General features: G+C 39.7%; 1 protein-coding gene across 2 annotated transcripts; it reads right to left on the bottom strand.

Moving 5' to 3' along the window:
- Positions 1-2143: 2143 nt before the first annotated feature.
- Positions 2144-11098, bottom strand: LOC141543483 (uncharacterized). Of its 2 annotated transcripts, none has more exons than XM_074268812.1 (7): positions 11020-11098; positions 8519-8571; positions 6280-6417; positions 6040-6171; positions 5800-5931; positions 5075-5690; positions 2144-2300 (listed from the first exon to the last, which is right to left on the bottom strand). In XM_074268812.1, exons 1-6 carry the CDS (start codon positions 11034-11036, stop codon positions 5215-5217), a joined length of 948 nt encoding a protein of 315 aa, XP_074124913.1. In that variant the 5' UTR covers positions 11037-11098; the 3' UTR covers positions 2144-2300; positions 5075-5214. The 2 variants fall into 2 exon arrangements, with proteins under 2 accessions (XP_074124913.1, XP_074124914.1); XM_074268813.1 differs by lacking the exon at positions 11020-11098 and adding an exon at positions 10224-10528.
- Positions 11099-16719: the final 5621 nt, after the last annotated feature.

The raw sequence follows: 16719 nt of genomic DNA, 5'->3' as shown, positions 1-16719 counted from the left end.
GTCCATGCCTAGTTTCTGCCATACTAATTTCCAGTTTTCCCAGCAGTTTTTGTCAAACAATGAATTCTTATCCCAAGATTTGGGATCTTTGGGTTTATCAAACACTAGATTGCTATTTTTATTCACTATCTTGCCCTGTGAACCTAACTTATGACACTGATCAACTAGTCTATTTCTTAGCCAATACCAAATGGTTTTGGTGACTGTTGCTTTATAATACAGTTCTAGATCAGGTACAGCTAGACCACCTTCATTTAATTTTTTTTTCATTACTTCCCTTGAAATTCTTGACCTTTTGTTCTTCCATATGAATTTTGTTGTTATTTTTTCTAGGTCATGAAAATATTTTCTTGGGAGTCTGATTGGTATAGCACTAAATAAATAGATTAGTTTAGGGAATATTGTCATCTTAATTATATTTGCTCGGCCTATCCAAGAGCCCTGAGTGTCTTTCCAATTATTTAAATCTGACTTTATTTTTGTGGCAAGTGTTTCGTAATTTTGCTCATATAATTCCTGACTCTCGTTTGGTAGATATATTCCCAAGTATTTTATACTATCGACCATTATTTTGAATGGAATTTCTTTTTGTATCTCTTGCTGTTGGATTGTGTTGGTAATGTATAAAAATGCTGAGGATTTATGTGGATTTATTTTGTATCCTGCAACTTTGCTAAAACTGAATTATTTCCAATAGCTTTTTAGCAGAGTGTTTGGGGTTCTCTAAGTATACCATCATGTCATCTGCAAAGAGTGATAATTTGATTATGATCTACCAAGAGTGTAACTGGTCTTTGGAGGAGAACCGGACCTTTGTCAATGTGCCCTTGTCTATGCTCTCCCTCATTTTCTACTGGAAGCCCAGGAGACAACTTCATTGCTTCTAGTTTTATGATAAAACACTCATGTAGTTTGTTGTTTGTATATAGTCACCTCCTTATACTGGGAACTTAAAATTTTTTTTTTTTTTTTATTAATTGTATACTTACAATTTTTTTGACAGGGCATATGCATGGGTAATTTTTTTTACATTATCCCTTGTACTCACTTCTGTTCCGAATTTTCCCCTCCTTCCCTCTACCCCCCCCCCCTCTTTCCCTGGAAGACAGGCAAATCCCATACATGTTGAATGTGTTATAGATACAATATATGTGTGCAAAACTGAATTACACTCAATTCCCAGTGTTCCTTCTGTGGGTGTAGCTGATTCTTTCCATCATTGATCAATTGGAACTGAATTAGCTCTTCTCTAGATCTATGTTGAAGATATTCACTTGCATCAGAATACAATACAGTATTTTTTATTTTTATTTTTTTTTTAGGCTGGGGTTAAGTGACTTGCCCAGGGTGACACAGTTAGGACGTGTTAAATGTCTGAGACCAGATTTGAACTCGGGCCTCCTGAATTCAGGGCTGATGCTCTATCCACTGTGCCACCTAGCTGCCCCCATCTTCATACAGTATCTTTATTGAAGTGTATAATGATCTCGTGGTTCTGCTCATTTCACTAGGCATCAGTTCATGTAAGTCTCTCCAAGCCTCTCTGTATTCCTCCTACTGCTCATTTCTTACAGAGCAATAATATTCCATAACCTTCATATACCATAATTTACCCAACCATTCTCCAATTGATGGGCATCCAATTTATTTTCCAGTTTCTTGCCACTACAAAAAGGCCTGCCACAAACATTTTGGCACATATATGTCTCTTTCCCTCCTTTAGTATTTCTTTGGGATATAAGCCCAGTAGTAGCACTGCTGGATCAAAGGGTTTGCAAAGTTTGATAACTTTTGGGGCATAGTTCCAGATTGCTCTCCAGAATGATTGGATTCTTTCACAACTCCACCAACAATGCATCAGTGTCAGACTGGGAACTTCAGGCCAGAGCCTGCCTTATTCCATTCTTTGTCTCCCCCCAGTCTTACCATGAAGCCCCAAGTGGCCCACAGTAGATAATTTCTGTTTATGGATGATGCCACTATCCATAGTTTTCTAAACTCTTTTCTAAACTCTGTTTTCTCACATTCTCATTCAGTTGATATTTACTAATAGATATGCAAAGTTAATATTAGCTCCAAAGTAAAAAAAGTAAATGACCGCTTTTGTTTACAACTTTTATTTGATTTATATCTTTTACCCAATTACATTCAAAATTTTTTCTTTTACATTTGTTTCAAAAATTTTTGCTTTGTAGTTACTTTCCCCGATTCCCACTCACAGTTAGGAAACCGCATGTGAAATTATCCAATTATCCAAAACATTTCCGTAAAAGTTGTGAAAAAACATAAGATCTCCCAACCTAAAGAAAATAAGAAAGATAAAAATAGAGATTTTAAGGAAATAGAGAATGCTTTGATATGTATACAGAACACAATCATTCCTTCTCCATGAATGGATATCAGATTAGTTGTGGATAATTATGTTACTGAGAACAAAAAACTAACATAATTTACAACTGGTCTTCTACAAGACATGCTATCATTTCATATAAGGTATCTTTCACTTTGTTCTTTTGCTTTTCCCCAAGGAGCATTCTGCTCATCTTTTCCCAGAGAACAATGCTCTTCCATCAGAAAAAGTTGTTTCAAAAATTAATTTTACAATTACAAAGGCTAATTTTATTTCCCACATTGATTCTCTCTCTCCTTTCACCTTGTCTCTCTCCTTAAAAGTGTTTTGCTACTGATCATTGACTCCCCCAAATGACCAGTGCTTTTATTACCCACTCTTCCCATATTCCATTCCACTCCCATTTTCGTGCAGGCTAAGATAGATTTCTATGTCCTTATTGAGTATTTGTGGTGGTGTCTCCTATTTTGGCCAGTTTGGATGAGAATAATATTCTTTCACTCGACCTCCTCTCTTCCTCTCTCTCTCCACCTGAAAAGTTTTTTCCTGCCCTTTTTCTTAGACCAGATGACTTGCACCATTCTGCTTCTCTCTTTCCCTTTTCCTGGTACATTTCTATCTCCTTTTCAGCCTTTTTTTCAAAAGAGATTATCCCTTAATCTTCCACTCACACCCATCCTATCTAGCTATGTATACTCTGACAAAATATTGAAAAATCCTTAGGAGTTACAAGTATCATCCTCCTGTGTAAACAGATAAAGCTTAAACCACCTTCCCAGGCATAGTGAACCTACCTCAGTCTCTCTTTTGAGCTCTTTCCCAATTCCCACATAAAATCTATTGGACATTTTTAATCAGAAAGCCAATTGCACCTGATTCTCAATGTGTCCAAATCACAAGCTGTTCTTTTGTTCCCCAACTTCTGCCCTCTAATGAAATTCTCTTTTCTTTCAGTCAGGTTTGCAGTCATCCACCACTCTTCCCTTTGCTTAGCCCCACATATAATGATCTCAACATCATTTTTTCCCCAGAAGTTTTCTTTTCTTTATTCCCAGAGCTATTTGCCTGGTGACCTTATACACCTCTATCCTAAAGTGTTCTCACAGTCTAATTATTCCATTAGGATTATTGATGCAATAGGGTAATGTCAACCCTGATCTTTGGTGCGGGTGGCACCTGAGTTGGAAAAACCCTGAATCTCAACCCCTCCCCATCTCATACTGGATTTCCAGGGGAAACTCCCAGCATCACCCTTACCTACAATTCATTTGAAGGTCTTGGTCTGGGGCATAATCACCACCCTTATTGATTTGAGAACTGACCCCTCAATCACTCCCAGCTCCAAGCCATAGAAGGCTAAATAAAACGCTAGACTTGGTATTCCAAACTTCATTATCTTCCTAATCAGGTACTAGCCCAGTGCTTGCAGATTAGAACTGTGCATTCTTTCACAAAACCTATGATACTGGCGTGGGGACTCCTATCGCTGTTAGGGTATTCTCACTCTTCAACACTGTGACTTCTGACATTTTTCTATACCTTGTATCTGGTATATTCTAATTTATACTTTTGGTCCTCCCTCTTAGAATGAATTCTTTGGGGTATATTTTCCTCATTTAATACAGTGTCTGATATAAGAAAATGTATTCTGACATTATTTTTCTATACTTTCATATTCTAGGTTATATACTTTTGGTCCTCAGAATGAATTTTACAGATTCATCATCCTTATTTAATACACTTATGGATACGATAACAAGTATTAATTATCCATAAGTTTGTTGGTTGCTTTTCGCCATGGGGAAAAATCTGGGTTATTTCCATCATGCTGAATTTCAAAGATTTCCTGAGGAAAAAGAATGTTAATAAATAAATACTAAGAACTCAGGTTCCAATAACTGCCCCATCTTCCCAAATTAGGAAGTAATAAGCTGCCCAGGAAGGCCCTAGCAGCTCACTGGGCACAGCCTTGCTATTGCTTTTTATTGTCCAGTATGTTTTTCAGAGAAAAACCAGGCACAACTCAATTGATAAAAACATTCCATTTCTACAGGTTCCTCTCCCTGTTTGCTCCTTTCTCTGTCCCTCTCTCCTCATCATTGAAAGTAATCCAAAGGGAGCAACTGAGAAACTCTCTTGTATGACAATAGAGGAAATAGGAGACGCAACTACGATTTTAGGCAAAATGTCTTGTCTATCAGTATAAAGAAGAATCTTGAAAATTCATTTGCTGTGATTTGTAGTGGTCTGTTTTAAGTAGGAGGGTGGGTACCTTCTATCAGACTGCCCAAATCACAACATTTCTGTGAATAATTCTAATATTCTCAGATTTCACAACATCTTATGGACCAGTCAGGCTTATAGTCCATATGCTCCCATCCCTGCTTTTTCTTTCCCTTAAAAGTTCTCTCATAGTCATATTCTCAAATCCACAAGACCTAAGGGCAAAGTAGCAACTGCAATGTGGGCCAGGTGGTTAATTGTCAGAAAAGATTAAAACCTTTGATGCTGTTCTGCCCCTTGTCCTCTCTTACTAAGGAGACCCACAAGTCTCTGATGGTTCAGCTTGATCCCAACAAAATACACACCTCACCAAAATACAAACTAACTCATTTCCCCTTCTACACATATGTGGCAGTCCCCATCGCCTGAAAAGTCTGGATCATCAAGCTTCTTACCACCACGAGCTTCTTGAAGATGAATAAAAACTAGACAGCTTCTTACCTGGTCAACTTCTAGGTTATGATGGGTTTTTTGTGGCTATAGAGCTTTCTTCCTCACTCACTCTTCTCAAGGCTCTTCAGACTCTTGGCCTTTTTGATTCTAGTAATTGATGGTTATTTGTTACACCAATTTTAATTGAGTTATTCAATTCTTTCCTGTGAAAATCCTCCACAAGCCAGTCCTTTCACGAATCCCCAGTAGGGTCCTTTATCTCCATATCCTCCATCTTGGGGGCTTTGCATGTAAAGTTTGGGGATGGCCTTATACACATCCTTGTTTTTGCTTCCCAACACAGGATACAGATCCTTATTTTCTCTGCCCATGGCAGGATGGAGGATCCCAATGGGAGCAGCAGTATCTAAGGCTATGGTGCCTTCCGGTATGTCATGTAGATAAACAGGTGGACAGGGTTGTAGCAGTAAACGTGGTACTGCCAGTGTCAGAGGAGGAACGGCAAAACTTAGATTTTTTATCCATGATGGTTCCTCTTCCTCCTTTAGTTTATTTATGGGAGTGACTTCCTCTACCTTTATTGCTTTAATCTTCAAGGGTTCAACACGGTGACCTCTGCATAGAAATGTTTTCATTTGTTGGAACCTGCTCTGGTGGACCAAGTCTGTGAATGAAGAAGGGATCACATGAGCAAAAGGAAAGGAATCAGGAACCAGAATGTGAGTGGGAAAGATGGCAGCATCTCTGCAATTATGATCTACCAAAAGTGATACCTGATGTTTCAGTGATGTCCTCCTGGCCCTTGAGCTCTGACACATTAAGTGTCTTCAAGGAAAGAGGTGCAACACGGCGACCTCTTTGAAAAAATGATTTTATTTGTTGGAAGCGGCTCTGCTGGACCAAGTCTGTGAATGAAGAAGGGACCATATGAGCAAAGGAAAGGAATCAGGAAGCTGAATGTGAGTGGGAAAGATGGCAGCATCTCTGCAATTATGATCTACCAAAAGTGATACCTGATGTTTCAGTGATGTCCTCCTGGCCCTTGAGCTCTGACACATTAAGTGTCTTCAAGGAAAGAGGTGCAACACGGCGACCTCTTTGAAAAAATGATTTTATTTGTTGGAAGCGGCTCTGCTGGACCAAGTCTGTGAATGAAGAAGGGACCATATGAGCAAAGGAAAGGAATCAGGAAGCTGAATGTGAGTGGGAAAGATGGCAGCATCTCTGCAATTATGATCTACCAAAAGTGATACCTGATGTTTCAGTGATGTCCTCCTGGCCCTTGAGCTCTGACACATTAGCATTGTTGGAGCCAAGAGGTGCACCATGGTGAGGGGGACCTCCGGGTATCACTGATATTTCCTCTTCCAAATTCTTCTTTGGGACCATGTCTGTGAATGAAGAAGGGATTATATAAGCAAAGGGGAAGAAGTGAAGACACAGAATGTGGATGGAAAAGGTAGCAGCACCGGGATTATGATCTACCAAAAGGGATTCCTGGCTTTTGCAGGAGAACTGGACCCTTGTCATTATGTTCTTGCCTCTGCTCTTCCCCCATTTCCTACTTGGCCAAAGCCCAAGAGGCACCTTCATTAATTCTAATTTTTGTGGTAAACCACTTATTTGTACAGAGTTGTTTCTATGAATTCACCTCAGACAGAAACCTCTCCAGGCCAGGGCCCTGCTTGGGCCATTCTTTGCTCCCCCTTTGCTTACTATGGAGCTTGACCTATAGTAGATATTAAATATTTATTGACTGTGGCCTTCATTTATTCTTTCCCCTTTCTCATTCTAAACTCTGTTCTGGTTTCTCAAATGCCCATTCAGTTGAGATTTACTCATTGAAAAGCAATGTTATTATAACTTCCAAGATACAAAAGTGAACAATCTCCTTTTTAATGTTAATGTAATATTTTGCTTATGTTACATTCAAGCATTTTTCTTTTACATTTAGTTTTAACCTTTTTGCTTTGTAGGTTCTTTCCCTGATTCCCACTCACAATTAAGAAACCACATTTGAAATTATCCAAAACATTTCTATAGAACTTGTGAGAAAAAAAAAAAAATTAGATCTTCCACCCTAATGAAAATAAAAAGCCTCAAGAAAAATTAAGTTGAAAATAGACAAAAAGGGAAATAGAAAATGCTTTGGTCTGTATTGAGACACAATCATTCCTTTCTGTGATTGGATAGGAATTTTTATCTTGAATCATTCAGAGTAATTGTGGATGATTGTGTTGCAACAAAATCATTTAAAACTGTTGCTAAAGAACACTGCTTCATTTCATATAAGGAATATTTCATTTTGTTCATGGAGACTATCCAAGTTTTTTTTTTTTTTTTTTTTTTTTTTTTTTTTCCCCCTGAGAACATTCTACTCATCCTTTCTGAGATATTATATTCATATTTGATCAGAGAAAATTGCTTCAAAAATTATTTTTACAATTACTATTGCTAATTTTATTTCCCCCACATTTGTTCTCTCTCCTTTCCCCCTCTCTCTTCTCAAAAGTATTTTGCTACTGACTACTGACTTCCCCCAAAAGATCTATTCTTTTCTCACCCCCCTTTCCCATATTCCATTCCCCTCTTGCAGGCTAAGTAAGCTTTCTGTACCCCTACTGAGTATTTATGGTGTTCAGTAGTGATGAGCTCAATGTTCTCTCAACTTCATCTCCTCATCCTCTCGCCCCCCCCCCACCTAAAAAGCTTTGTCTTGACCTTTTTCTTGGGCAGAGGAGTTGCACCATTCCACTTCTCCCTTTCCCTTTTCCTGGTACATTCTTATCTCATTCTTTTTTAACCTTTTTTCAAAAGAGATTATCCTTCATATTCCACTCACACCCATCCTATGTAGCTATCTATACTCTTCCTGCCAGAATATAGAGAATGTCCTAAGGAGTTACAAGTATCAAACTCCCATGTAAATGTAAAAAGCTTAAACCCCTCCCAGGTATAATGATCCTGCCTCAGTCTCTCTTTTGAGCTCTCTTCCCCAGTTCCCACATCTATCTGTTGGACATTTTCACCCAGAAGCCCAATGACCCCTGAATCTCAATGTGTTCAAAACACAATCCATTCTTTGTCTCTCCCCACTTCCTGTCCCCATCCCCCCACTTCTGCCCTCTAATGAAATTTTTTTCTATCACCATGTTGGTGGGCTCAGTCATCCACCATTCTTTCCTTTGCTTAGCCCACATATCATCCATTTCAACATTGCCCCCCTCCCCAGAAGTTTTTTCTTTAACTCCCAGAACTAATTGCCTGGTGCCCTTGTACACCTCTCTCCTAAAGTACTCTGATAGTCTCATTGTTTCATTTAGATTATGACTTCTGACCTTATTTTATATGCTCTGTATCTGGCATATTCTCACTTACATACTTTGGTCCTCCCTCTTAGAATGAATTTTAGGGGTGCATCTTCCTTATTCAATACCGTGACTGATATAAAAACAAGTATTACCACAAGTTTGTTGATTAATTGATTCTCACCCTGGGTAAATATCCGGTGGTGTATTTTCCCCATGCTTAACTTGAAAGTTTTCCTGAGGGAAAAGAATATCAAATAAGTAAGTACTAAGAACTGAGGTTCCAAAAACTACCCCATCTTCCCAAGTAAAGGAGTAATAAGCAGCCCATGAAGTCCCTAGTAGGTGGAGCCCAGCCAATAGAAGACTAACTATTGCTTCTCATTATTCATTATGATTTTATTGTAGAGCCAGCCTCAACTCAATTGATAAAAGCTTTCCATTCCTAAAGGTTTTTCCCCTGTTTCCTCCTTTCTCCATCCCATCTCTCCTCTCTCCTAGTCACTGAAAGTAATCCTAAGGGAGTAACTGAGAAACTCCCTTGTATGACAATAGAGGAAATAGAGGATGAAACATTGTAGGCAAAGTGTTTGTCAGTATAAAGAAACCTTGATAGTTCATTTGTTTTCTGTGGTTTGAAAGTGGATTGCTTTAATGGAGGGTGGATACCTTGTATCACAAAATTTCTGCAAACAATTCAAATATTCTTTGATTTCACAACATCCTATAGACCTTAGTGTCCATTGGGTCCCATCTCTGCTTCTTTTTTCTTCCAAGAATTCTCTCTTATCTGCATTCCCAAATCCACAAAACCTCAGGGGAAAGTCTCAACTACACTGTGAGCCAGAAGGGCCAGAATGAGAGGCTTGAAAATCCTAATCTGCACTTCTACACTGGCCAAGTCTTTCTTAATCCTTTCAGTGCTTTGAAGCACACCAGCTCTCTAAGAAGAAATGACAGATTGGCTACCCCAGTACAGGGAGAAAGGGATTTTCCACCCCAATGTTGGATATCTACAGTAGAAAGAATATTGTTGTCCACTTTCTTTCATTGAAAAGAAATAAAGCAATGGATTAGATAAACATTTAGAGATTGCAGAGAATTATTTTTAAGAATTTAAAATATAGGTTAGAGAAAGGTGGGATAAACTCCACTAGTGGTCAGGAGGTTAATTGTCACCAGAAAAAGGTTAAGAACTTTGCTGCTCTGCCCCATCTCCTGTCCAGCTAATGGGATCCACAAGTCTCTGATGGTTCAGCTCCATCCATCAGCTGATGGGGGATTTGTTTGAATGTTCTAAGCAAGGAGAACCTGGAGGCAGTCTCAGGGTCACATCAAGGAGAAACAGAGAGAAAACACTTCTTTTCTGTCCTTTGCCCTGTGCTCCACACCCAATATAGTATGGAGCACCATTTCCTTTGATCCTTATATCAACCCTGTGAGGAAATGGGAGGCAAATGGATTTGATATTTTGCCTTGGGAAACTCAGGTCTGCCTGAGATAATTTGAAACTCAGGCCTCATCCTTACTCCCAGGCCCAGTTCTCTGGATGTCTTAAGAAAACAGGAACTGCTTCAGGAGAACAACAAAAACCATTTCCCTAGGAAATGAGTCTTAGATGGTTTGTGCTATCTTCCCAGAGTCTACAGAAGAGGGTTCTCTCTTAGGTTCTTGCATCTATTTTAGCTGCTACCGCACTGAGGACAGGAACAAACATCATGTCCATCTCCTATTGCTGGCACAAGGAATGTCACTCATTCATTTCTAGACCAATGATGTTCCACAAAAATACACATCTTGCCCCAAATACAAACTCCCTCATTCCTCCTCCTACACCTATTTGGGGATCCCCACTACCAGAAAAGTCTTGTTATCATCAAAGTTCTTACCACTAAGAGCTTGTGGAAGATCAGAAAAAAACAAGGCAGCCCCTTCACAGGTCAAGTTGCAGTTATTATGGATTCCTTGTGGCTATCAGCTCTCTCTCCCTCTCTCTCCCTGTTTCTCTCTCCCTCTCTACTATCTCCTCTCTCCTCTCTCCGTCCTCTCTGCTCTCTCCTCTCTCCACTCTCTTCTCTCCTTCCTCTGTCCCTCTCCCTCTCTATGCTCTCTTCTCCCCTTCTCTCCTCTCTTTGCTCTCCTCTCTCCTCTTTCTCTCTCCCTGTCTTTCCCTGTCTTTTTCTCTATCCTGTCTCCTTTTCTCCTATCTCCTGTCTCCTGTATACTCTCTCCTCTCTCTCTCCTTGGCTCTGGCTCTCTCTCCCTTTCCTCCTCCCTCCTCTCTATCTCTCCAGCACAGAGCACAGCTGTTGAGACTTTTGGCCTTTTATCCTAGTAACAGTTTGTGAAGTTGTCATGATATCACATATAACTATTTGCTTTTGTATCTGTTACTCTATCACCTCTGTCATTTCAAGCTGGAGTATTTGTGCAGAGACAGGAAGCTTGCTCATTATTTAGTGTCCTGAACCCAAGCCACTCTGCCTCATTGGGTTTCAAACTGTATTTCCCACTGATTCTCATTCAATAGTTTTGCCATCTTCCACCTGGTTTGTTTCTTTAGCAAAGATAAAATTCTAGTCTTTGTCTATTTATAATTCACACTGTTGTGTCAAAGTTCCTTTTAATTCTTACATCCTATGTAGAAAATCTGTCTTTAAAAATCATCTTGTGTATTCTACTTACCCATTTTGCAAAAGCATTAGTAGATTTGTTTAGAAAGAATTAATTTCAGTCCCTGAAATTCCCCTGTCAGATCTGCAGATCAATCTGAAAATAAGAAGGAAAAGTCTAAGAACTGCCAGGAAGCCAGAAATTTCAGTGACTGGGATGCTCTTTTCTTCCTAAGATTTATCAATGATGCATTAAAGCTTAAAATCATGAGAAAACATAAGCCTGGACACATGTATGATCCATACTGTCTAATATGAAGGAATCATATTAGGAGACAGGAGACCTGGCTGTAAGATACCCATTGTCTCCATTTGGTTATTAATTTTCCTAGGATGTATCAACATCCTCCATTTTCCTGATATGTTATTCCAAAGACTGTTGGAGGGCTCAATATCCTGGTTCCAATTGGATTTGTACTATCTCTTTTGAAGCCTACAATTTTTCTTTGCTAAAAAGCCACTGTTCTGTCCAGTGTTCTGGTTGGTCAGATTTCCATCAATTTGGAACAGGTGCTGGCTATGCTGTAGCCCCTGTGGAAAAGCCTCTGTGGCGAGACTAATTCCTAATTTACTTAGCAAGTCATGGCCCCCAAATTTACTGGCAAGTAATCAATGATATAAAGGTCTGATTTTCCCTTGGTGCCCCCTTTTACACCCATGTTAAGGGAGTATTAATGGGGGTGGTGGGACTGGACCTGAACCATTCCCCACCCAAACAGTTAACAGCTGATTGAGAGGGGAATTCTGCCAGCCGAAAAAGGAAGACAACAGTGTTTTATCAGCCCCTGTGTCTACGTGCCCCATTTTGCCATGGGTGTCAATCATTAACATAGGCAAGGAAGACTGACTTATCACTTTAGACCAATAAATATGAGAGTGTTCTCTATCTAACACTTCAGTATTGCATTTCATACACATTGGGATGGAAAATGAGGCCATAAGGCAGCACGGCCCCTCCTGAAAATGCACAGGTTGGTTGGTAGGGTTAATACCAGCCACCATTTTCAGTATTTCCCCAGGGCCCCAGAGGAGGGGATGTATAATGTAGCCTTTAAAGACAACATTCTGTGCCAACAGTAATGCCTAAGGTAGATTTGGGGAAGGTTAGCTGGGTTCTCTATTGTGCTGATTTGGGAAGTAGAAAAAAGTCAGACACAGGCAGGATTGGCTATTAAAAAAATGGAATTACTGTCCTACTGAACATGGCTTTATCTTGGGCATCTATAAAAACTAAGGGTTTTGTGTCTGCCCTTTCAGCCACTGCTGGGTGATTGCTCCCATATTTTGCTGATGGGCCTAGGGATTGGGCCCCTTGGCTGGTTTCTGAAGCCCAGTGAAATCCCTTCTTATGTTCGGGGCAAGATGTTGAGGATGGGAGAGTTTTCTGTCCTTTCCCTCCTCCTAGTGGGCAGTAAGTACCCTGGGTTGCCACACTTGAAACAATTGTTCCTGGGGCTAAATAGAGTTGCTATTGCTTTCAAACTAATCAACACAACATGTTTGAAAGCCTCCTGAGGAACAACACTCTGATATTTCCTCCTAAGACCTGTCGAGGATACCCCCAAAAGGGCCTTTAAATCGTCTTTGTTACAGTTCTCCCAAGCCAGTTGCTTAACAATAATATCAGCAGACTGTCCTTCTCCTATAGCTCCATTTACAGCTGTCATAAGTCTGGCAAGGAAGTCACTGAAGGACTCACTGAATCCTTGCTTGATCTGTGCAAAAGAAACATTCTGTCTTTTGCAGAAGGAAGATTTTTCCAAGCCCTCTGAGCACAAGCAGCAATTTCTTGGTATGCTTGCATGGAATAAAACAATTGTTACCCTGAATGTACTGATCTGCTCCTGAGCAAATTTACATTATGCACTTGCTTTTCCACTTCCTGAAACCTACACTGTTCCCTGAAAGCTGTAGTCCAAGTTAAAAAAATCTCCTGGGTCTGGACAAATATGAGCAAGAGTGCAATGATCAGGTGGGGGCAGAACAGAATGCTAAACTGTTCTAAAAGGCTCTTAACACATGTAGAGGTAAGTCTGTATTCCTGGGGTATACTCCTAGGCAAAGGAGTGCCTGTCCTGCACTATTTGAATCTGGGATTTCCAGGTTTTGCCTTTGAGATCTCTTGTGGGGAGCAAGAAGATGCCACTTTTGTTTGACTTAGAAGCAGAAGGCTGCTGCTGCTCTTGTTCTGGGGCAGTAGGGAGGTTCCTCTTGGATGTACAAAGAGGGCAGTTCCTCAAAAATCTGTCTGGGTTTGAGCTTTAATAGATAAGGCAATTCTTCAGGATCTGTTTGTGTCTGTGATTGAACTGAGAAATATCTCATTAATCAGAAGTAAGTAGGATCATGCACAATCTATAAATTAAATTGTTAAATGTTGTATACTTGGAAACAACAGAGAGGAAAAGCATCTGGTCCTATTGTATTATAAAATTTTATTAACTGTTCTCCCCATGAATTTCCATTGTTTCATGTCTAAAGTTCCTTTAAAGGGAAAAGCAGGGAGATGTTTTTGGTATCACTTTAAGCAACTCTGTAAATTGCTTTGATGTGATAATGAGTTTCTTCTCTTTAACAAGGGCTTTTAAAACCTTTTCATATATGTCTCTACAGGGCTGTTTAACTTCTGCTTGCCCCATTGGTTAATTAAAAATAAAAATAGATGAGAGAAAATGCTAAGAAATTCACCCTATTCCCTAAACTGTGTGTCTGTCAAACTGTCCCAGGAAAGGGCTGATCTCTGCATTAACAGGTAATTAACAGGTAACAGGTAATCTGTGAAATGCCAACAGCAGGCCATCTCTATTGGCTCTTGCAAAGATCATGAAAGCAAGAAAAGAGAGAAACACAGGTCTTAATGGTCAAGACAAGGTTATAGTTATCTGTGTTCTGCATATTTAAGCTTTAAAACCACAAATTTACTGAGGAAACCTAATGAAGATAAATCAATCAGTGCAGGAAGGGACAATGTTTTGGGAACTAGTAGAAACTAGGCATTCTCTATAGAAACAGCTTCACCTCCTTGCTAACCTGATTATGGTATGTGCCCAACACACCTGTTCCCAATTCTTTTCGGTCTTTGCTGATCTAATGGCTGGCTCTTAGTGGGGCTCAAAACCAGGCCAGGATGACCTCAAATCCTGTAGCTAAGCAGGTGTTGCTAGGTAGGTGTCATTGCCTGGAGAAGCACAATGAGACAACCACTGTCCACTGGCATGTAATACAATTGTGAATTTGCTTACTTTAAGCACAAGATGTTAGAAATTTATGTGCAGATATTGAAACATTACTGGAAATTGACTTCTGCATTTAAAACTTAACTTAAAAAATTAATTGAAACAAAGTTCTGATAACTTACCTTCAGTGGTATTTGCTTAAAGCAGCTTTATCCTACCACTCACTAGAGTGGGTCAAGATCTCTTAGTGAGGTGGTTCCTGAAGCTCCCACTGATGAGCAGGGGTTGGTTCTGAAGGCAGAGGGCAGTTACATGGGATCCTGAGGAGGGGGACCAGCCTGAAGGCTTAGATAACAAGGATGTCCTGGTGGAAAAAAAGCATCTGGACTGGAGTAAGAAAGCTTCAAAGGTATGAAATGAAGAGGGACTGAATGGGGGGAGATTTCTCAGAGGATGCAGGATCCTAGACCTAAGGTTCAGCAAGTCCTTTGATTCCTGTCCTCAGAGGGTTCTAGAGCAGGAAAGGTCAGACCTTTGGTCCAAGTTTCAGGAAGTGACATCATCCATGGGAAGTAGACAGCATAGGTGACCATTGGTCAATGGTCATTTCATTTTCTGTCCATCCAATGAAGTCATGTCTTTTGCTATTTAATCCATTCTTTTTTTCGAGGTGGGAGCTACACGCCATGCTGAGCTCATCAGTTGGTGTACTTGGACCTCTTTCTTTCTTTCTTTCTTTTTTAATTAAAGCTTTTTCTTTTCAAATCATATGCAAGGATAATTTTTAACATTTACCTTTGCAAAACCTTGTATTCCAACTTCTCCCCCCTTCCCTTAATCTTTTCCCTATATGGCAAATAAGACTATATATATTGAACAGAATGAAAATATGTTAAATCCAATACATGTATACATACATAATTATATTATCTTGCTGCAAAAGAAAAATCAGATCAAAAAGGAAAAAAATAAAATGCAAGCAAAAACAACAAAAAGAGTGAAAAATGATATATTGTTGTCCACATTCAATCCCCACAGTTCTGTCTCTGGGTGGAGATGTTTCTCCTCATCACAAGACCATTGGAACAGGCCTGAATCATTTCATTGTTGAGGACAGCCATGTGCAGCAGAATTGATCATTATATAATCTTATTGTTGCTATGTATAATCTGGTTCTCCTCATTTTACTCAGCATCAGTTCATGGAAGTCTCTCCAATCCTCTCTGTATTCATCCTGCTGGTCATTTCTTTTAGAACAATAATATTCCATAATATTCATCTGCAGAAATTTATTCAGCCATTCCCCAACTGATGAACATCAGTTTCCAGTTTCTGGCCACTACAAAGAGGGCTGCCAGAAACATTTTTGCACATGTAGGTGCCTCTTCCTCCTTTAAGATCTCTTTGGGATACAGGCCCAGTAGAAACACTACAGTGTTAGGATTACAGGGTGCTAACTCAGGTTGTCTAAACAATTCTCTAGCTCAGAATTCACACCTTTAGTTCAAACCTTTAAAAGGAGTTTACCTCTCTAGACTTCTGAAAAGGAGTTTATACATTTAAAGGAGTTCACACCTATAAAAGGAGCAAGTTCAAGGCTGTAGGAGTTCTCACAAGCCCATTCTCTGTGAGGATAAAAGAAGGCGACATTGAGTCTGAAGAGCAGTCTAGACTGGGACATTGAGTTGGGTCAGCAGTCTGGATTGAGTCAAAGAGAAGCCGTGCTGTGGATTCCTAAGTCCAGCAAACCCACACTTTTGGAGGGGAAGGCTCCAGAACCCTCTCAGAAACCTGCTCACAAAGGAAAAGGTTTTACAGAAAAGAAATCTCCTGCCAGAGAAGGATTTCAACTGAGAGACAAGACACATTACATTTTGGTGGCCAACATGGGGCCAGAACTTATTCTGAGCCCTTCAGTGGAGCTAGCCCGGCCGTTGACAATTTGGCGCCTGAACAGGGACAGACAAGATCCTGATTCCAGTGGAAAAGCCTCTGATCCAGATCTCAGTGGAAAAGTCTCTCTGACCCAGAAATAAGTGTGAGTAACAAAGAAATTTGCTTAAAGAGCTAAAGTAGAATTTCAGTGAAATGGGGCAAATGTTTAGAAAACAGGCTTCTTTTTCTATTCAAGGAAAATGTTTAGAGAGCATTATCAAGGTTATGAAAAGCCAAGGATTGATTGTGATTTTGAGACTTTTTTATCTTTTCCAATTCAGAAATCCTACTTTCCTGTGTTTTTTTAACCTTTTCTAATTCATAAATTTTGTTTCCCTGCATCTCCTGTGAATTCTTTATTTTTTCCAACTCCAATTTCAGGACGTTGTTATTCTCTATCATAGCTTCCCTTTCCTTTCCCCATTTTTCTTCAATCTCCCTCAATTTTTTAAGAGTTTCTTCTAGGAGAGAGTTATGTGATGGGGGGCAGGAATCATTCCCCTTTAGGTTGTTATCTGCTGTCTCTCTGCTGTTAACTTCCTCGGCGTTGGATACCCGCTCTTTCTCTGTATAAAAGGAATCTATAGTTTTTCTAGCTTTTT

Source organism: Sminthopsis crassicaudata, chromosome 5 (assembly GCF_048593235.1).
Source record: "Sminthopsis crassicaudata isolate SCR6 chromosome 5, ASM4859323v1, whole genome shotgun sequence".
Lineage (NCBI taxonomy): Eukaryota > Metazoa > Chordata > Mammalia > Dasyuromorphia > Dasyuridae > Sminthopsis > Sminthopsis crassicaudata.
The sequence above is the reverse complement of the archived record's forward strand: the minus strand, read 5'-3'. Positions and strand labels throughout refer to the sequence as shown.

Bases quoted from the DNA above. Each gene is read 5' to 3' on its own strand.
- LOC141543483 (XM_074268812.1), bottom strand. The intron at 6,418-8,518 runs GTGAGAATCAAT...CTTCATTCACAG, and splicing joins CCACCGGATATTTACCCAGG to ACATGGTCCCAAAGAAGAAT. The intron at 6,172-6,279 runs GTATCACTTTTG...CTTCATTCACAG, and splicing joins GGACATCACTGAAACATCAG to ACTTGGTCCAGCAGAGCCGC.